This window comes from Mauremys reevesii, linkage group 9 (genome assembly GCF_016161935.1).
Source record: "Mauremys reevesii isolate NIE-2019 linkage group 9, ASM1616193v1, whole genome shotgun sequence".
NCBI lineage: Eukaryota > Metazoa > Chordata > Testudines > Geoemydidae > Mauremys > Mauremys reevesii.
In genome coordinates, this window is record NC_052631.1 from 81,357,611 (window position 1) to 81,380,027 (window position 22,417).

Here is a 22,417-nt window from a genome sequence, read left to right on the forward strand (position 1 = left end):
ACTCTCCCCTGCCTCGCACCTTGTTCTGTCACCTCCATCTTTTCAGAGGGGAGGCAGAGCTGCACGTTGGCATTTTGCAAGCACTTCAGATGTGTGCAAATGAAAGTTCAAGGTTCAATATGGGATAATCGGGCTCTGTTGATCTGCACCCGCAAGTGACTGTTGTCCCCAAAATGCACTCTCAGATATGTTCAGGAGCAATTGTGGAGGCTTTTTTGCCACTATAGCCTATGCTGCCTATACAAGCAAGGCACTGAAATGTCCTGGCAAAAGGGGCAACAACTATTGGCCATTGCTTGTTACTGAAGATCAACTTCACTTTCCCATCTGAACATAAATATCCCAGTGCTGGCGCTGGGATAACGCAGGAACTGCCAAAGCAGCAGTGTAATTCCAAACCCCTCTCTCCAAAGCTCTCTCTCTCTCTTTTACTGTCTTTACTTATCCTTACAAACCAAAAAAAGAATGTTCTGAGCTCTGGGGAAATTAAAGCTTCCCCTGAGAATCCACTGATTTCAGGTTGGCTCCTCAGCAGATGTAAACTGGCTGACGGCGATTGACTTCAATGGCGCTATATACCAGTTGACCCCAGCTCAGGATCTGGTCCCTTGTCCTTTGTTTTGTGGAGTAGACCAGCCTGGGATTTAACTCGGAGGAGTTTGTTGAAATTTGTCACCTTCACCTCCACTTTGACCCCCACCCAACTGTCACTCCCTCGCTTGACAGCAAATATCAAAAGTTTGGGGGAGTTTTTCAGCCCCTCCACTTTGAGCCAGCATCTCCCCACCCTGGCCACTGGGACCTCAGTGCAGCCTTCTCCATGATCAGTGGCATTTAGTGAGAGAATCCTGGAAGGATGTGAGCTGCATGCTAGCAGGCTGGTACAGGAAGCAGCTGTTGGTGTCAGGAACTGGTTCATACAAAACGTATTTTCCCACAGAGGCTATTTCATTAAAATCTGCTCCTGGCCAGGCTCTGTCACCATACAGGTTATGTTGACCTATCTGTTGCTGACAAATGCAAGGAAATCAACTAACAATGCATCATAATGATCATCATCATCATGGTTGTGCTGAATATAGCTTCTTTCACCAGACAGGCATAGGGGAACGGATTTGGAGAAAACAGACACTTCTTTGTCCTGCTCGAGACCCAAACTCACAACAAATCTATTTGAAGGATCACATTTGGATGAGAATTTGGGGGTCTTTTCTTCTTCTAATAGCTGCTCACTAAGGAGAGCAAGACTGTGAAAACACTCCTCTTATACCACCAGAGGGGCTCCTGGCGTGACAGGAGTGAGGCATGTGGCAGTGTGTGTAGATTGTGCTGCACTGATGAAGCAGCTTTTCATCTGAATATCTGAGGGCTTGGAAAGGTGCGGGAACTGCTATCCCCATTTTACAGATAGGTCAGATGACTTCCCAAAGGTCATGCAGTGAACCATAGAAGTCAGGACTAGAACCAAGATTTCCTTGCTCCTTTTCCCCCATGCTAACTATTACTCCATATGCCCTATACTCCACACTGCACGTAAATAGCAGGATTTCATTCTCCACGGTATTTGTCAGCACTTTTCCCCAACCCTAAAGCCACTTTAAAAGGAAACTGAGTAGACATACGTCGTCATAAAAAGGACCAGTCACTGTTTTCAAGGTGATCTAATTCCAGATTCCCATTCACACAAAGCCTTCATCTCTTTCACTCCCTCGGTCTCTTGATTCTCTAAATAAAAGGCAAATGGAACATCTAAAAGCACATTGCAAGACTGTCCTCTGTTCACATAAACAGAAGAGAAAACATCATGGAGCAGATGGCAGAAGAGTCTCACGTCAAGACACTTTTGTTGGAATGCTGCTGGCAACACAAAGTCATTATTAACTGGAAGGGAAGCAGCAATTGATTTCATACGGATGGCTCTGAGACCAAGTTTTTGGTTTATTGTTCCTCTACTTTTACTTGATTCTTAAATAAAGCCCCTTCAGAAATTTCCTAAAATCTGAATAATAATGTTATATCTGCACCATGACTTTACAGTGTATAAATTAATCACGGAATCCATCAATGTGATACAGCCACCTCTGTGGTGATAGTCATTAGTTAATTAACATTATTCCGCAATTCTGCACAGAAAACACTCTCCAAATGAAACTGCAGGGAACAGTTTGGTAGGCAGAAAGCACTTAACAAAAAGTCATTTGTGATACTAACATCATCCCTACTCTAGTCCAAAGTGCTTTGTAATGTAATGTAATGATGCAGAACCAGCAGGACCTTGGTTTTGTGTTTCATCTGAAAGACCGCACCTCTGGCAGCAGGGTGCCTCCTAACTGGAGGGGGTGTAATATTTGTAATGGAATGCAAAACTACTCAGAGTTCACATTTCTTCGCAAACTTACAAATCAAAATACCTTGCTTCAGTACATGAATTCTTTTGAGCAAAGTGGACCTATTTTTCCATTGAAAAATAGACCAATTGTTCAAACTGGCTTTGGCTTTGCTTCAAAGACATCATGGGAGTGGGGGAGAGGAATGAGCTTTGTCAGGTTTTCTTTGTAAACTGATGCATATCGCTTAAAATTTGGGGAAAAGTGAAATTCGGGGAGGGGGGATGATATTCATGTGAAATATAAATTGTGAATTTGCACACCTCCACTGCTACCATCTTGCTGTGACACTAGTTCTCTCTCTCCTAGATATTTTATATATCTAGCTATATACAATATAGCCTCTCCTCTCCAGAGTATCTGAGAACTGACTCTAAGCCCTGGTCTACACTAGGGAGGGGACTGATCTAAGTTACGCAACTTCAGCCACGTGAATAATGTAGCTGAAGTTGGTGTACTTAGATCGACCTACCATGGTGTCTTCACCGCAGTGAGTCAACTGCTGCTGCTCCCCTGTTGACTCTGCTTGCGCCTCTCACGGCACTGGAGTACAGGAGTCGACAGGAGAGCACTTGGGGGTCGATTTATCGCGTCTAGCCTAGATGCAATAAATCAATCCCCGCTGGATCTGGCGGGTAGTGAAGACATACCCAGAGAGAAGAGTGCCCCCTTCTCTACAACCATTTATTGATTAACCAACACTGCTTCCTGTAGCACCTGGATTCACAAGTAGTGCCCAGGCCTGACTCTCCTTGGCTTGTTAGGCCTGGTGAGATTTCTTTGTAGTGAAGATGTGCAGGAAACTCCCAGATCCAAACATCCATGAACTCTAGAGAAGCTCAGGTCTGGAATCACATCTGAACTCTGAATTTTGTATCGTCTCTAGAAATTGAGTAACGTGCGGCAACTCCATGATGTCAGCACACAGTCCTTCTTTCCTGAAAGGCAGATGGAGAAAGTCCGTGACCCAACAGGGAATGCATTAATAAAGGCACAGGCACATCGAGTATGTCTTGCTTGACGTCTGTTCTGTCCGTACAATGTCAGAAGGAAAATCAACCCTGCACTCAGCAGGTGTATTTTTCTTCTGCTCCATCCTAAGTTAAAGGTCTGGATAATAACACTTGAGCACAGGGGTCAATGGGGCGGGGGTAAGAAAAACGCCCAGTTTGCGCTGGCAGGCCGACTTGATATTGTAGGCCATACATGGGTTTGGAATGAGGGATATTAGACTCACAACTCTTGCCAGTGCCAAGAAATACACAACTAAAATTGGCAGCTCTGGGATGAGTAATGTACAAACACAGCCTGGAGTGTTGCAAGTGTTCAAGCACTTTGGAAGTATGTTGAGTAAACGTGAATCTGTTGCTATGGCAACAAAACAGAGGAGAGATCGTGCTGCCTCTCTGTGACAGCTTTCAGATTCAAGTGCCTGGTTAATTTGAACTGTGCTCACTTCAGTCTAGAACAGCTACTCAACATAATGCCAGATGATGCAGGAGAGAGTTTCCCTCCACCTTTTCAAATAACGATTGTGGAACAAAGCCAGAGATCTCACTGGGCCAGTTGGAACTGAGTGGTGACAGTGGAGGTAGAACTCAGATCCTCCTGCTTCAGAAGCATAAGCCTCTGCCAGCTGAGGTAAAGGAGAATGGCTGTTAGTTGTTAGCAGCATGGGGTCTGTGACATATAGAAGGCAATGATACACATGCACTTTAGCCAGTTCAGAACTAGCACTTTTATTGTCATAGGAGTGCACTATATGTAAGAGGTCAGGAGATATGCAAATAGTTAATAGACAAGGTGCCAGTAGATGGCACTGAAGAATATACAGCTTTGTTGCTGGCTTTTGTAGAACCAATAAATATTCTTATTGTTATGCACTTCTTGAGCCCAGCTCTTAACATCCATAGCACATCACCCAAGAAACTCAAAGTACACCTTTAACTAATGAATCCTCATCACATCTGTGGTGGCCCCCGTCTGTTACTAGAGAAGGAAAGGCCACTCAGCGTCAGAACCAGGACAAGAGTCCAGCAGTTCAGCCTCATAGCCCTGTACTCTGCTGGGCCACAATGAAATAGCATACATGAGAACTAACCTCCAGAGAGCCAGTTGTGATAAAATAACTGACCTGTGCCTTCACCCAAATGGTTTCTGGTGTGATAAAAGTGAGATTAACTTGTTTTGACTGGGCTATATTTTAATGTATATGCTGCCACTCCACTCTTCATTTCAACATATGGGAGAGACTGTTCTGTGGCATTTCCAGCCCTGATGAAGGCAGAGAATACTCGGAACTCTCCTTGTATTCATCCAGAGATTCAAAAAAGCCTGGGATTATTCCAGGAGTTTCTTGTGAACTAGACACAAGTCTGAAGCAAGATACTGGAGCTTTGACTGTTTACTTAAGTTTTAATTTAATTTGGAACATAGTGAAGGGAGGGTAATTTTCCAGAGAGAAACCAGTCCATGTGCTGTATGAGGACTTTGGAATAACCAAAGCATAGACAGCCTCCTGAAGAGTCCAGTTCAGGTTTTACGTGACACCCAGTACATACAGGCACAGGCCACTGTGGGAGTGTTTAGTCAGTTCTCTATAGCAGTGCTGTAGTCAAGTTGCATGCATTGAATAAAGCTACTTGTCCTACACCTTATTACTGAAGCTTAGCATGCTTACGAGTTAGACCATGACAGAGAGCCTTCATGTGTGCTGTATAATATCCTTGTTCTATAAGTAACACAAGTTATGTAATAGCATTCTTGGGAAATAAAATGTTCACAGAAAAATGGCACTGCTCAGAGATCTGGGACTTGCTATTTTAAATCCTGAACCAGTGCCAAAATATCACTCCTGGTCTGAGTGAGCAATGAGTGCTTAATGATCCATGTCTGTACCACAAAAGGACTAGAAGTGAATGTTAGACAGTACAACTAATTGGAAAATAGCAAGTATTTTTCAGATTTTTTTTCAGGGTTTTCAATGAAAAAGCAATGACCAAACATTTTTCACAGATACAGCTATAAAATAAAAAAAATGTTTTTAAACCTCAAAATTTTATTGAAAATCAATTTTTTTAGTTTTTTTCATAATAAAAGGAAAATTTCATAAGAAATTAAAATTTTCATTTACAATATGAATTTTCATTGCGAAAAGAGTTTCAACTGAAAATTTTTGACCAGTGCTACTGAACGCCATAGGAAAGATCCTGGCAGCTCCCTGCAGCAGGGAAATGTGCTGGCACAGAGGAGGCAGTGGGGGAGTCCTTTTGGGGTTTTGGGACCTGGCGGTGGGTCAAGTCTCTGCCACTTGGAGCGCTGGTCTCTGTAGGCCTAGAATTGCTGCCTGACCCATGCACTAGATCCCACAGCATTTCAAAGCCTCCTTTAACCTTTGTGGGGAGGGGAGTTCATCAGAGATTCCCTGTGCTGCCTGCTTGCCTCTCAGTCCTGGTCTACACTACGAGTCTAGGTCAAATTTAGCAGTGTTAGATCGATTTAAACCTGCACCCATCCAAACGACGAAGCCATTTTTGTCAACTTAAAGGGCTCTTAAAATCGATTTCTGTACTCCTCCCCCAATGAGGGGATTAGTGCTGAAATCGGCATCGCTGGGTCTAATTTGGGGTAGTGTGGACCCAATTCAACGGTATTGGCCTCCAGGAGCTATCCCAGAGTGCTCCATTGTGACTGCTCTGGACAGCACTTTGAACTCAGATGCACTAGCCAGGTACACAGAAAAAGCCCTGGGAACTTTTGAATCTCATTTCCTGCTTGGCCAGCATGGCGAACTCAGCAGCACTCAGCAGCACAGGTGACCATGCAGTCCCCCTAGAATGTTTCTACGCTCCCCCTATCATCTCTGTCCCTGAGGTCATCGCAGATTAGAAGGCGGAAAAAAACGCACTCGCGATGACATGTTTTCCGAGCTTGTGCAGTCCTCCCACACTGATAGGGCACAGCGTAATGCATGGAGGCATTCAGTGGCAGAGGCCAGGAAAGAACTGCTGTGTTTACTTAACGGCAAAAGTATCATGCCTCACTAGCGATCCTGCCCGAGCCAGGTCGTTGTGTCACATGCACAGCGTTGTGTCCGCGCTGTGTCAGCCTAGGGCGGGGGCATGACCGCTTTATGAGCAGGAAGGCCATAGATATAGACATTGCATTAGGTAGCTTCTGTAGCTAGAGAAAACATTCCTGTGCATTCAGCAAAGCCTGTGGCAAAAAAAGAGAAGCCCTGTAGTGTAGTGGTTATCACAGTCACCTAACATGCAAAAGCCCAGTCGTGTGGTGGTGATCATGTTCACCTAACACTCAAAATGTCCCCAGTTCAAAACCACTGTTCCTTTTTCTGACTCCTCCCCTGCATTTTTAGTCTTAGAACAGACTGTGCAGTGAAATTTTACTTTGAATTATATCAATTATGAATTAAATTATATGGAAGCTCTCTCTAAGTTATAGTCCCGGGTTCCTTACCCTTTCAGCTGCTTTGATAAATTAACATTTTTGTTAGGGGGGGGAATTTTCATGAACCTTTTATAGGGACTAAATGCTATCTAGGACTCTGAAATAATCTTAACGTGGCCCATAGAGTGCAATCTGTTGTTCTGGATTTGTCATTCCACAAGTTGAACTGCTCCTTACTACTGTCTAGGCTTCATGAGCCGTGGGAGCAAGGGGCAGGCTGGGGTAGGTACGACCGCGTGGTAATGCCATCTGAGAGAGCAGCCTGAGGCAGAAGCCTCCAGCTCGCATGATATTTCAGGCAGGACTGAATCTCCATGAGACGAAACTTAAAGAAGAGAATGACCTGGAGTCACTCCCATTCGGTGCTCTAAGAGGAGGATAGCCATGTCTGTCCAGGCACCCCGATTGACCTCATCTAGATCTGCCAGATGAGCGGGGCTGAGCGGGACCCCCGGCTGGCAGGAGCTGGTGGACAGAGCCTCAGACTGGCAGCACTCTGAGCTGCTCAGCCCACTGCTGGTCTGGGGCTCCCTCCGCCGTCCCCGCTCAGCCCACTGCCTGCCTGGGGTTCCGATCATCCAGGGAGGCAGCGAGCTGAGCAGGTCCGGCGGACGAGACCCCGGAAAAAAGGCATGAAACGATTCTCTGCTATTGCTTTCACGGAAGGAGGGAGGGAGGGGGGAGCCTGATGACATGTACCCAAACCACCCGCGACAAAGTTTTTGCCCCATCAGGCATTGGGAGCTTAACCCAGAATTCCAATGGGCAGCGGAGACTGTGGGAACTGTGGGATAACTACCCACAGTGCACCGCTCTGTAAGTTGATGGTAGCCGTGGTAGTGAGGACGCACCCCGCCAACTTAATGCGCTTAGTGTGGATATACGCAAAAGACTGTATAAAATCGAATTCTAAAAAATTGACTTTTATAAAATCGACTTAATTTCATAGTGTAGACATACCCTCAGCTCCCAATTAGTCAAAGCTTAAAACTGAAACTAAACTGAGTCTCTTAGTGTCTTTGTCTCCGAGTCAGGCTGTTCCCTCACACTGAGGGGGCTAAGTAGCCCTGGCTCATCACTGGCCCAGAAAACTGCCTTGCTATACCACCCCATGTAGAAGCCTCCAAATGGCCTCAGCAGGAGTTTCTAGTCCATTCTGTTCCTACTTGGACTCCAAGAATGCTGGTAAATGAGGTCAGAGGGCTCTGGTAGCCATTATGTTGTAGGCCATAGGGTAGGACCTCCTAGAAGCTCAGTCCAGAATTCCAGGAGTTGACAAACGCCAGATGAGGATTGCATAAGGATCTTCAGAGACAAGCAGTGTCCAGAGCACTTTTTGCACATGGGAGTGCATCACTGGAAGAATATCCAAGGAGTTATGAGACTTAGTTCCGTGTCTGATAGCCTCTTGAGGATTGCATTAGCAAAGCTGTCTTTCCCTTATAAACCAGAGATAGTCAAAACATTACCCTAGGTATAGTCTGATGCACCTTAAAATGGGATGCACAGCCCGGTGCTCTCCGGAAGGAAAGGAAAAGCTGAACAGTTGTGGGTTTATAGTATATTGCTATTGAACAGTAATTTCTTTCCATCTAGCAAGGAAGATAAGAGCCAAATCATAAATATTTCTAAAGTTATGCCAGTTAGGTCCACCCCCTATGCCCCTGGCAGATTGCCCATTGTACCACCTTATTGCGGTGTTTGGGTAATGCTACTAGAAGCAGAACAGGTGATTGGCTAGGGCAGCAAAATAATTTATGACTCTGGTACAGGGTTGGGAAAGAGATTTTTCTAGTTTGCCAAGAGCCAGCATTGTATCTCAAATGGATTTCCAATCCAGGCTACCTTTTCTTTATTGAATTAGAGCCTGACCCAAATAAAACAACCTCAATACAGCAAAAGAATTTTGTCTGAAGTCAGTGAGTGAGAGACATATCCTCCTGTAGCCATAACACCTCAGATTAAGCCTGGTCACTACATGGATATGAGACCTCCACAAGTAACCTACTTGCTGCTGGGAGTGATGTCGATGAATTGGTCAGTTATGCTCTTCCTGCTAAGTCAATATGGATCCAGTGCTTCTGACACTGCTGTGCTGCTGGAGCTGCCGGTGTTCAGATAAGATATAAAACCATGTATGGTTATCCAAAAACCCACAATGCTATTCCCAAGGATTCTGGCCACACTCCATTTTGGGTAATTACATTCAGACTGCCTGAACTTTAATTGAAGTAAGACATCCTTCCACACCGTCTATCCTGTGTGGTGTTGATATGCACTACTAAACAGCTGCCACTAGGGTGACCATACAGCAAATGTGAAAAGTTGGGACGGGGGTGAGGGGTAATAGGAACCTATATAAGAAAAAGACCCAAAAATCGGCACTGTCCCTATAAAATCGGGACATCTGGTCACCCTAGCTGCCACATTATGCCACAGATGAGACTGCACTTAAGTGGAAGGTGATTCCTTTACATACCAGTGGTTTGTAATGTGCTTTGAGATTTTGGGGGGCTGAAAGGGGCCAGGTTCATTTAATATTATTAAAACAGTTTTAGGTGATACATTATTTTCTGTGCCCCGAAGTGTTGGCTATATACATCAACTCTTCACAGATGCTCTACTGCAGGGGTGGCCAACCTGTGGCTCCGGAGCCACATGCAGCTCTTCAGAAGCCACATGCGGTTAATATGCGGCTCCTTGTACAGGCACCGACTCCGGGGTTGGAGCTACAGGTGCCAACTTTGCAATGGGCCGGGGGGGGCGCCTGAGCCTGCAGTGCCCTCACTCCTTCCCCTCCTCCAGAGCCTCCTGCATGCCATGAAACAGCTGATCAGGAGGTGTGGGAAGGGAGGGGAAGGCGCTGATCAGCGGGGCTGCTTGTGGGTGGGCAGCGCTGCGAGCGGGGGTGGGAGCTGATGCGGGGGCTGCTGATGTATTACTGTGGCAATGTACATCGGTAAATTCTGGCTCCTTCGCAGGCTCAGGTTGGCCACCCCTGCTCTACTGCATTAACTCTAGTCACATCTCTAACTGAAGACTGCTGGAGCCCACCCCCAACCCTGGTCTCCCCTCCTAGTCTCCCCTCCCTAAGATGATGCATTACTGCTGCTTTACTGTATCATGTTTTGTAAGAACATTTTATCCCACTAGGGTACCTCTGAAAGCCAGATGTTCCCTCTCAGCATGGCCTCTTCTTTTTTTAAACAAACATTTTTGAGCTGATGTTATTTTTATTCAGTTCCCTCTGTGAAACTCCTTAGGACAGAAATGGCTCTTTGCTTAGCAGAGTCACATCAGGGGAAAGAGGGAGGTACACATATATATATATTCCAGTGTTTGACTTTGCAACCTTACTAATGATATATATATACACACTTGAAAGTTAGGAAATACATGAATTAAGTTTGTCTGGGCAACCTTAATTCAGCCCCCTTGTGCATATGCATTATGATCCAGTCTTTAGTTACATGACCACACACTATTTTTTCCACAGGACTCCTGCTTTATTCAGTGCACAGGATGGATCTGCTCTGAGGGGTGAATCGGGGTTGTGAAGTAAAGGAGACTTTCATCTGCAGGACTCCCCACCTCATTTGTTGTAGATGATGAAAGGTGTGTGGTGAATGAGGCAGGGATTACAGGAAGAGAAAAGGAGTTCAGTTACCATGGTGATGAGCATAGTTTAGGCAATAGACAGATAATAAAAGGTGCCTTCTTGAGGAAGACCATGCAATGTATTCAGATTGTATTTAAAGTGCTACCTCTTTGGGGGCAGGACCTTGTCACCCTACGTGACTGCAAAACAGCTAACAAGCTTTTGGCTTTATACAAAGAAATATGCTTTTTTATTGTTATTATTATTTATTGTATTATTTTATTATATAAAACAAGGAGGGTAGAAACTTACTTTCCCCTGCATTCTCAAAAAGAATGTTATCAAGAAAAGTGTTTTCATTGAGCTTAGAGGTGTCTTTCCCTGATCACCAGTTTATCCCTGGCTGACCTCATGGATGGTGGGGACATTACTGGTCCTTCTGGTGGAATGTTCCATTAGAGAAGGAATATTGCCTCTCTAATTGAGCATCCCCCCCCATGTCGATGTCCCATGATTTATAATTCTCAACAAACTCTCTGCTACTGGGTCCTTAAAGCTGGAAATAGAGGTGCTGAGCTGTTTAAGGTAACTTTTTCTGCCACCCTTATTCTCAGTTAGTAGTGCTTTACTCCACAAGTAGTATTAATGATTCCAGGATTTGTCACCAGGCTGGAAATCTGGCATCTTTCCCCAGCACAAAATTTATTGAAAAAATAAAAGACCTGTCCCCAACACACACATATTCACTGGAGGCCTTACCCTTCAAACTGACAAGGATCAATAGTCACTTCATTCACGCGGCAGATAAGATATCTCTGGTTCAGACAATTAAAAATGATGAGTGTTCAGAAGAAAGACACACTCTTAGGGGTGTTAATAACAGGCTGTATGCTGAATCCATGAATCATAGAAATTAGAAATAGAGGAGGTATTAGGTAATTAGGTAATCTCATCCAACTCTCCAGCCAATAAATGATTGCTCCCTATATACTCTCCATGGCTTTGTCCAGTCCAGTTTCAAATGGGGTTTCCATTATTTCTCTTACCAGACTGTTCCACTGTCTACTAGACATGAATGTTAGGTAGTTTTTCCTGATATGCAGCCTAAATTCTCCTCTGCTCTATTTCAGCCCATTACTCTTACTCACTTTGATTTTTGGCTGTGAAAACTGGATATATTTCCAGTTAGGAAAATCTTGAATCTCTTGAGTAAATGTGAAAACCGACGAGCGTTTGAGTAGCAAGGAAAGGAAGTGAAACTTCAGTGGAAGCACGATTCGTGTTGCTTTCTATGTCTAGGGTCAGTGAGTGGTAACTAGAGAAAAAGAAACTGCATATAAAAAAACAGAAGGCAGTAAACAGAGCTGCAGTGGTAAACTGAGTGCAGAGCGGGTGCTGGTTACACTAACTGGAATATATCTTTCTCCCACAGAAAATGAAGCCCATAGTCCAAAGGAGACGCTCCACCTCTTCTGCCATTAGTAAAGCTCTAAGCAAGTCCAAATCCTATTCCAGGTAAGGAATCATCTCCCCAATATCCCCACCAGTCCTTTAGCCCCCTTTTTACAAATAAAAAAATCAAATCAAATAGATTTGCTAATCCATGTTTTAATTCAGCTGCCGATACCAGGAGCCATTAGTGTCAGGACAGACCTCCCATCTGGAGGGGTTCCAGTTTCCTTTTTGGAACATGCTTTAAAAATGTGATGCTGAAAACATGTAGTGCCAGACTGTGATCTCACCTACACAGATATAAATCCAGCATAACTCAATTGCCCTCAGTGGAGTCACTCGGGGCTTACACTGGTGTAAGTCAGGTCAGGATCTAGCCTTTACTGCATGGAAAACCAGCCAACATTAAGGTGAAGTTTGTATGTCAGTAGCCAAGCCACACGTATGATAAATATTTGGTTAGTCATAGCAGCCTGACTTTAATCTCTCTGGAAGCCAAACAACAGATGGCCAGTGAGTCCCTTAAAAGAAATCAGGAATTTTTACTTTTAAAAAAATGTCAAAAACCAACAAAGAACAAAAATTCCAGTCCTCCGTTTCACTTTCTTGCCCTGCTCTAAATGAGATAAACCCTCTCTCGGCTTTGTGTAATTCCAACTGGGAAGTCAATGAATGTTTGCCTGATGGATTCATTGCTGTTTAGTCTGCCATCTAACCAGCAACAGGCAAGAGTATGAGAAGCCGAAACAGAGATGTCCTAAGAAACTAAGTTACTGATGTAATGGAAAAGTAGACAGAAGCAAACTTTGGAAATACAAGCTGCCCAAAGCAGACCTTCACTTGAAGGACTCCTCTGTCCTTGGTTATTGGTGCCAGTGATGTGCAGCCATCGGTGAAAAACAGCATTGGCAAGTGTCAAAACAGAGTCTCTTGATACAGAGAAGCCCTTTAGGGGCTGGGCTTGCTCCTGCTGAAGTCACTTGCCAACTTGCTTAGGAGAGATCAGGGTCAGGGCCCACATGGGACTTTCACTACAATCACAGGCAATGGTTTGAGTCTGGAAACTCTTAATCAAATCTAGAAAACGGGAAGAATCAAAATCATAGAATCATAGAATCATAGAATTCAAGATCAGAAGGGACCATTATGATCATCTAGTCTGACCTCCTGCAAGATGCAGGCCACATAAGCCGATCCACCCACTCCTTAGCAAGTGAACCCTGCCCCATGCTTCGGAGGAAGGCGAAAAACCTCCAGGGCCATAGCCAATCTTCCCTGGAGGAAAATTCCTTCCCGACCCCAAATATGGCGGTCAGCTGAACCCCGAGCATGCGGGCAAGACTCTCCAGCCAAACCCTCTGGAAAAGGTTACATCATACCAGGCACATAATTGACCTATTGACTAAGCCCGTTATCCTATCATACCATCCCCTCCATAAACTTATCTAGCTTAATCTTAAAGTCGTGGAGGTCCTTCGCCCGCACTGTTTCCCTCGGTTGACTGTTCCAGTATTGCACTCCCTGATGGTTAGAAACCTTCGTCTAATTTCAAGCCTGAATTTCCTGACTGACAGTTTATATCCGTTCGTCCTCGTGTCCACATTAGCACTGAGCTGAAATAATTCTTCTCCTTCCTGGTATTTATCCTCTGATATATTTAAAGAGTGTAATCATATCTCCTCTCATCCTTCTTTTGGTTAAGGAAAACAAACCGAGCTCCTCAAGTCTCCTTTCATACGAAAGGCCTTCCATTCCTCGGATCATTCTAGTGGCCCTTCTTTGTACCTGTTCTAGTTTGAATTCATCCTTCTTAAACATAGGAGACCAAAACTGCACACAATACTCCAAATGAGGTCTCACCAGCGCCTTATATAACGGGACTAGCACCTCCTTATCCCTACTAGAAATACCTCGCCTAATGCAACCCAAGACCGCATTAGCTTTTTAACGCCACATCACATTGCCTACTCATAGTCATCTTGCGATCAACCAGGACTCCTAGGTCCTTCTCCTCCTCCGTTACTTCCAACTGGTGCGTCCCCAGCTTATAACTAAAGTTCTTGTTAGACATCCCTAAATGCATAACCTTACACTTCTCACTATTGAATTTCATCCTGTTACTAATACTCCAGTTTACAAGGTCATCTAAATCTCCCTGGAGAATATCCCGATCCTCTTCCGAATTGACAATACCCCCCAACTTGGTGTCATCCGCAAACTTTATCAGCCCACTCCTACTCTTGGTTCCCAGGTCAGCAATAAATAGATTGAATAAAATCGGACCCAAAACCGAGCCTTGAGGAACTCCACTGGTAACCCCTCCAACTGGACAGTTCCCCTTCAATACTACCCTCTGCAGTCTCCCCTTTAACCAGCTCCTTATCCACCTCTGGATTTTCACTTGATCCCCATCTTTTCCAATTTAACCAGTAATTCTTCATGCGGTACCATATCAAACGCCTTACTGAATTTCATATATATGAGATCAACCGCATTTCCCTTGTCTAAAAATCTGTTACTCTCTCAAAGAAGGAGATCAAGTTGGTTTGGCACGATCTACCTTTCGTAAATCCATGCTGTAATCTATCCCAGTTGCCATCGCCTCATGCTCCGAACCACTCTCTCTTTTAAGATTTTTTCCATGACTTTGCATACTACAGATGTTAGACTAACAGGCCTATAATTCCCGGGTCACTTTTTTCCCCTTCTTGAATATAGGAACTACATTAGCTAATCTCCAGTCAGTCGGTACAATCCCGAATTTAGGGATTTATTAAAGATTATCGCTAACGGCTAGCAATATCCTCGCCAATTCCCTTAATATTCTAGGATGAAGATTATCCGGGCCCCCCGATTTACTTCCGTTAAGCTGTTCCAGTTTGGCTTCTACCTCAGCTACCGTAATGTCTACCCCCATATCTTCATTCCCATCGGTCCTCTATCACTATTCCTTAGCCCTTCATTAGCCTCATTAAAGACAGAGGCAAAGTATTCGTTCAGATATTGTGCCATTCCAAGATTATCCCTAATCTCCACTCCATTTAAAGTTTTAAGCGGTCCCACTTCTTCTTTCTTGGTTTTCTTCCTATTTATATGGCTAAAAACCGTTTGCTATTGGTTTTAATCCCCTTCGCTAGATCCATCTCCACTCGTCGCTTTGCCTTTCTCACAGCTTCCCTGCACCCTCTGACCTCAATAAGGTAGGTTTCCTTGCTGATCCCTCCCAGTTTCCACTCCTGGTACGCTTTCTGCTTTTTCTTAATGACCCCTCTAAGACGCTTGCTCATCCAGCTCGGTCTAAAACTGCTACCTACGAGCCGTTTCACCCTTCTCGGGATACATGCCTCTGACAACTCCTGCAACTTCAACTTGAAGTAACCCCAGGCGTCATCTGCCCTTAGATCCCTAAATATGTTAGCCCAGTCCACTTCCCTAACTAGTCGCCTTAATTTAGTAAAATTAGCCCCTTTGAAATCATACACCCTAGTCTCAGATGCACTATTGATTATCCTCCCATTTATTTGGAAACGAATTAGCTCATGATCACTCGAGCCAAGGTTGTCCCCTACAACAATGTCCTCAACAAGGTCCTCGTTACTCACCAAAATCAAATCTAAAATGGCATCCCCCCTCGTCGGTTCAGCAACCACTTGATGAAGGAATTCATTAGCTATCACGTCTAGGAAAAGCTGAGCCCTATTATTATTACTAGCATTTGTTTCCCAATCTATATCCGGGAAGTTAAAGTCCCCCATGATCAAGCAGTTCCTATTAGTGTTTACCTCCTTAAAAACATTAAAGAGCTCCCTATCCATCTCTAAGCTAGATCCCGGCGGTCTATAGCACACCCCAATCACTATCCTGGATGAGGCTCTGGTAGTTTTCCTCCCCAATGTGACCATTGCCCAAACAGACTCCGTATTGTCCATTGCAGCGCTAGTTATCTCATTACATTTTACCTCATTATTGATATACAGTGCTACTCCCCCACCTTTACCTTTGCATCGGTCTTTCCTAAACAGCACATACCCTTCCATACCTGTACTCCAGTCATGGCTACCGTTCCACCATGTTTCTGTTATTCCTACGATATCCGGTTTCAATTCCCGGACCAGGAGCTCCAGTTCCTCCATTTTGTTACCTAAGCTTCTCGCATTGGTGAACAAACATCCTAATGGCACCCAGATGAGAGGAACACACAGAGACAATTATTCAGTCTCCCAGCAAGAGGGGTAGGGATGGGCAGTGATACCAAAGGCATAAGCTTTGGAAGTGAATGCAGGTGCTGTGAGAGAGGGTGGGTTGGCAGCCCTGGTTAGTTATCCTCCGAGCCATAGGCGCTGACTCCTGCTCCAGTGGTGGGTGCTCGACCCCCACTTTTCCCCTGGCCCTGCCCCCACTCCACCCCTTCCCCCAATTCCCCAACCCCGCCCTGCCTCTTCCTACCCCTGCTCCACCTCCACACCACCCCCCTTCCACCCCCTTCCCCAAGTCGCTGCCCCAGCCCCGCCTCTTCCCCACCTCCTCCCTTGAGCGCACTGTGTCCCTGCTCCTTCCCCTCCCTCCTGGAGTACCGCCAAACAGCTGTTTGGTGGCTGGCGGAAGTGCTGGGAGAGAGGGGGAGAGCGGGAACGCGGCACACTCAAGGGAGGAGTCAGGAAAGAGGCGGGGGGAGCTTGGCTGCTGGTGGGTGTGGAGCACCTGCTAATTTTTCCCAGTGGGTGCTCCAGCCCCGGAGCACCCACGCATGCAGTCAGCGCCTATGCTCAGAGCAGGTGCAGTGAGCTCTCTGTACCATTCCACCAATGTGCTCCCATGCCCAGCCACTCAAGGGGAGAGATGGGAATTCAGTTTGTGACCCATTCTGTCCTCGCCTTCTCTGCTGAAACTGTCAATACAATGGTTGGTTATGAGCTACGGGCACATTTCCGCTAGGAACTGGACAGACTTCTCTAGACTCATTTCAAACAAGTCACTTTTCAGATGGTAACAGCTTTCATTTGCTACCAACCTGGGCGATGTATTAACTGGTGACCTCATGCGAAAAGCTCCCTTTCCCACTTACATGGTCTGGAGCCATCCAGTGCCCCCACTGACTTTAGTTTCTTCAGAGATAAAGCACCCAGACTTCCAGTGTTTATAGTCAAGTATGAACACACTGACCTTCCAACTCCTGTGCTGAAATATCAAGTGCTGTACAGTAGTCAAGCCTCACAGCCCTTTGATGAGAGAATAACCATCTTAGAGCTCAGGCAGTTTCTCCCCACCCTGCACAGTGTAACAATTAGAGGACAGATCAAGGAATGCCATGCTCTTTCTCTGTTTGGCTCTGATAACACCCTCATAAATAACATTGCTGCAGTGATTTGTTTAGTTAAAATAAATATTTGTTTAAAAGATAAAAACTTAAGTGATTTACATTTTGCACCAAGCAGCCCTTTCCAAGAGCAGCAGTTTCCTTTCACCCTGTATTTAACTGCTTGGGAGTAAGTCCTGCTTTTGTGAAATGTTCAGACAGAAGCCAATGTTTTAGGGTGGTTTAAAATAAATGGCAGAAATACCGTCACCTACGTCTCTTGCCCAAGTAATGTGGTCTCAGAAATGCTTTTGCTTCCCTCCCTCAACCATCCCCGCCATCCTCCCATATCACACTGAGTCAAAAAAGAGAAACAAATTCTTGACTTTATTTGGCTGGAGAACATCTTTGCAAGGGGAGGGAAGCTCTAAACATTTCTCATGACGTATTGCCTCAGAGGGAGCTGGTACAATGCCATCTTTACTTGGGCCACCAGAGCACTGGTGATTTTTTTATTTATTTATTTATTTTGTTGTTGCTACTCTTCTGTTGTGTTTACCAAACCTTGTAACTTCTCCAGCATTAAGAAATCACTGCTGAGATTGTTTGGTGTTCCTGTCTCCACTGCTCCACTGTCACACAGGGGAAGCTTTCATAGGCATGTTTTAAAGTGAACTGATCTTTTCACTTGTAGAGGCACCAGGCTTATGTGCTTGTCTGTGAGCATAAGCGTGCCAGGCTGGGACAAGCCAGAGACTCCGGCTTGCAAGAATGCAGGTGTTCGGGGACTCTGCAGGTGGGGTTTTCAAAAGCAGTTTGTGTTGGCTTAGCCCTGCTCCCATTAAAGCCAGTGAGCGGCTTTACTCTTGAGTATTGGCAGCAGAGTTAGGCTGTTGAAAATCTCACCCTATAAGTACAAAGGTTTGTCAGTATTGTTTATTTTAATGGGACCACTCACACTAAGGTACTACTCAATAGGAGTAAAGGTGGCAGAGTCTGGCCTGTTGTGCATTTACAGCCATTTCTATGAGAATAATAAATCCAACGAGGACTGATTGTGTACTCACACCACCAAGGGTGCTTCGACCTTGCAGACAGTCTGGGCAGAGCGCTTGTGCATATTCAGCAGAGGCAATCCCACATACTACAGCTAGGGTAGCAGCAGAGAGTGAAGATCTGTCCCACCTCTCTCATTACTGATGATTCTTCACAACGTGTCATTGCTGCATTTATTACTAAATCGATAGAGTGGGAGAGAGCATATGCAATTCATACTTGAGAATTTTGAGATGGGAAGGGAAAAGAATAGTAAGATGGTGGCGTTATTACATTTTGCTCATTTGCATGAGTAAGGAATCGAGTTTAATCCCAGCAACTGCTTGCTGAGTGCAATAGAGATATAGCAGCCATTGTTTCTTTGGCAAAATATTGACCCAAATCAGCCTAAGGTAGCAACAAAAAATAGTTGGATTACAATAACAATAATACCTAATTCTTTTATAACGCTTTTAATCAGTAGACTTCAAAGTGTTTTTATAAAATTATAGCTAGATCCCTGAATCAGGTGCATGGAACTAGACTAGTATACACAGTAAATAGTCATCCTGCTACAGCCCAGGAACGGACAAGCAATTTGGTGTGGATGGAACAAGCATTGATAAAAATGGAACTGATCAACTACACTACAAATTTGCCTGCACTCCCTGCTAATTAGTGACCTCATGCATGGATCTCAGCCCCTTTTCTACTTATAGGATCACAATCTGAGATCTTTACTCAGATAACAGTACTGTTGCCCAGTGATAAGCTGCCAAAATCTTAACAACCGGTTCCCTATAAAAAGTTCTGATTTAAGGGATGTGCCACAATATGTATTTTTTGTACCAATAGGGTTACCATATGTCCGTATTCCTCCCGGACGGCGATTTAAGAACCAAAAGCCTGACATGTCCGGGAAAATACGGTTGTATGTTAACACCACCTAAAGTTCTTTTTTAAAAAGATGGGCCTGAACTAGAAATGAGCTCCGTTTCGCATGTGTGGGTCCCCGCCACTCCCTGGGGGTGTGTGTGCACATGTGTGGGTCCCAGCTGCTCCCTGCCCCCCTCATTGAAGCAGGCGTTCAGGATTACTGCCCTGGGAACTGCAGGGCACCAGTGGACGTGGGGCCAGCTGCAGACAGGGGCATGGGACAGGGCTAGCTGGACGCAGGGCAGGCAGGACTGGCTGTGGGCCGAGCAAGGGGTGCAGAGCTGACTGGAGACAGGAGGGTGCGGGGTAGGCTGGAGGCAAGGGGGTGAAGGGTTGGCTGGAGACTTAGGTGTGAGGCTAGCTGGAGGCAGGGCAGTGGCTAACTGGAGGTAGGGGCTGGCTGCAGGCAGGGCGGGGGGGGGGTGCAGGGCTGGCTGGAGACAGGGAAGTGGGGGGTAGCCAGCTTCAGGCAGGGCCGCAGGGGGGTACGGCAGGGGTTGGCTGGAGACAGGAGTGCAGGGCTGGCTGGCTTCGGGTAGGGGGTGTGTAGCAGGAGTTGGCTAGAGACCGGGCAGGGGGGTGGCAGGGGCTGGCTGCGGGCAAGGGGTGCGGGGCTGGTGCGGGCAGGGCAGGGGGTGCGGCAGGGGCTGGCTGCAGACAGGGGGTGCAGGGCTGGCTGCAGGCAGGGCAGGGGATGTGGGGCTGGTGCAGGCAGGGCAGGGGGTGCAGCAGGGGCTGGCTGGAGACAGGGACTGGCTGCAGGCAGGGCAGGGGGTGCGGGACTGGCTGCGGGCAGGGCAGGGGATGCGGGGCTGGTGCAGGCAGGGCAGGGGGTGCAGCAGGGGCTGGCTGGAGACAGGGACTGGCTGCAGGCAGGGCAGGGGGTGCGGGGCTGGTGCAGGCAGGGCAGGGGGTGCAGCAGGGGCTGGCTGGAGACAGGGGCTGGTTGCGGGCAGGGCAGGGGATGCGGGGCTGGTGCAGGCAGGGCAGGGGGTGCAGGCAGGGCAGGGGGTGCGGGCAGGGCAGAGGGTGAGGCAGGGGCTGGCTGGAGACAGGGGCTGGCTGCAGGCAGGGTGGCAGGTCCTCACGGGGAGAGCGGCTCAGAGCAGCCCGAGCAGCAGGACGCAGCCCAGGCCCAGCAGAGCAGCCAGGGACCCACCAGGCAGCAGCAGGAGCCCCAGGGCCGGGGGTTGGGGGAGCAGCAGCAGCAACATGGCCTGTGCCCAGGGCCAGGCGATGGCCCACATGGCTCCTGCAGCACAGCGCCCCCAGTGGCCAGAGGAGGAATTACATCACTTCCTGGCCAGAGCCCATCAAAGCCACAGCGCCCCCTTGCAGGGAAGCAGGTTAACAACTGGTTCTAAAACTGCTTCAAAATTTAATAACTGGTTTGTACAAACCAGTGTGAACCAGCTCCAGCTCACCACTGCTCTTGCCTGAATAAAATGAAAACTGAGTAAGGACCTCAGGATTTCCTCCATATTCAGTATAAAATATATAGCCAGCTTTCATTAAGCTGAGTCTGAGCCTATGTGAGAAGAAATGAAATAGCCATCAGTCTATTGGGTTATTAACGAAGTCTATAGGAGTTGCAATAATTGCACAATTCATGTAATGATTTTTTTCCAGGGAAATTACTCTTTCCTCATCGCACCCAGACAATGGGCTACCAACCGGGGCTTTCAGTAGCCCAAATTCTGTTTTCATCTTGGATGAGAGGGTACAACTTACCATGGGACTGCAGACCCAGGAGAGACATTTGTTCCTCTTCAGTGACATGCTGGTCATTGCCAAGTCCAAGTAAGAGAATGTGGCAAGCTACACAAGGGTTATGTCTATACACCTAGTAGCCAGCGTGAGCCAGGATCAAGGGCATTTGTGGATGAGGGTACCAGGACAGCCGCATTTTTAAAGGGGCTTCTAAAAGTTTGCAACTTCCCCATTCCACCCCCAGAAATGTGTTGGCCCCTGCTGGGAATGTCTACCCTTAATTTATCATTGCATTTTCATAAAGCAACATGAGCTGAACTAAGTAAGTTTGCCCTTTGCTTCATGAGACTCCTTGAAGAAGTGACATGGCATTCTTACCAGTGCTGAGGAAATCGAATGAAAGGGGCTCCATGCAGAAGACAGAAAATTAACTCACCTTTTGGCTAGTTCTCTTCAATTCCTACTTAGCTGATAGGTAAATAGCTTAGCTGATCTCAACAATGCTTATTTGTTTGTGGTAGTAATTTGTCTGAATCACAAAACCACCATGGTATGGCACATGGTTTGGTAACACTGAGGCCCAGCACCGGGATACTTTATATATCAGTACAAATGCATCAATGGAGACAGACAAGGAGGGCTGTACATGTGCTATGCCTCTCTCTAGCCAGTCTCATTAGCCTAAGCAATCTCTGGTTTGAATTCCAGGTCCTCCTCCAGCTTGAAGCTGAAGAAGCAGGTGCGCCTGAGTGAAGTATGGATTGGTTCTTGTCTCAACGAAGTGTCCGAGAAAAAGATGAGCCCTGAGAATTCATTTGTCATTGGCTGGCCTACCACCAACTCTGTTGTCTCCTTCAGGTATCATGGCCCAGTAACAAACCCACTGCATTGCAGTCTCGCAGCTATCACTATGCTGCATGTTTAGAACTAAATGCTGACAGAGAGTCTAGAACTCTGAGCCCCTGTTCCAAAAACACAGACCCTCATGAAGTGAGCTAAAGAAGAATTTCTGTTAACTATTAGCAACACAGTGAAAGAGAAGAAGGATCATTCAGGGTGATGTGCAAGACCTAGCTTCAGGTCCTGGTTCTACCACAACCTTCCTCTGTGATCTTAAGGAAGTTACTTTGGGTTTGTGTACACAGCCCATAGCAATGAGCCTCCCAGCCTGGGTCATCAGATTTGGGTTAGTGCCCTAAAATAGCTGTGTAGACAGTGCTTTGAAGTTGTGTCTCAGGCTGGAGCTCAGGCTCTGAAGCTTAGGAGCAGGAGGCTGGGTTCCGAGCCCGAGCTTCAGCCCCACTGCAGCTTCAAAGCCCTGTCTACACAACTATTTTCAGAGCACTAGCACAGGCCCCACTAGCCCAAGTCTGTCATCTCAGGAGCTTGCTGCTGCTGGCTATGTAGACACACCTCTAGATTCTTCTGGGCCTCAGTTCTTCCTAATAGTACCTCTGTACCTCACAGGGACATTGTGAGGATAAATGCACTAAAGACTGTGAGCTGCTCAGTGGTAATGGTGGCGGTGTAAGTACC

General features: G+C 46.4%; 1 protein-coding gene across 1 annotated transcript in view; it reads left to right on the plus strand.

Moving 5' to 3' along the window:
* The window catches only part of LOC120371357 (rho GTPase-activating protein 20-like), a 62,139-nt gene that overhangs the window by 16,995 nt on the left and 22,727 nt on the right, over positions 1–22,417 (plus strand). Inside the window, exons 2-4 of the mRNA XM_039487009.1 lie at positions 11,885–11,967; positions 20,801–20,971; positions 21,590–21,739. Coding sequence (XP_039342943.1) covers positions 11,885–11,967; positions 20,801–20,971; positions 21,590–21,739 — 404 coding nt within the window. The remainder of the gene's footprint in view (positions 1–11,884; positions 11,968–20,800; positions 20,972–21,589; positions 21,740–22,417) is intronic.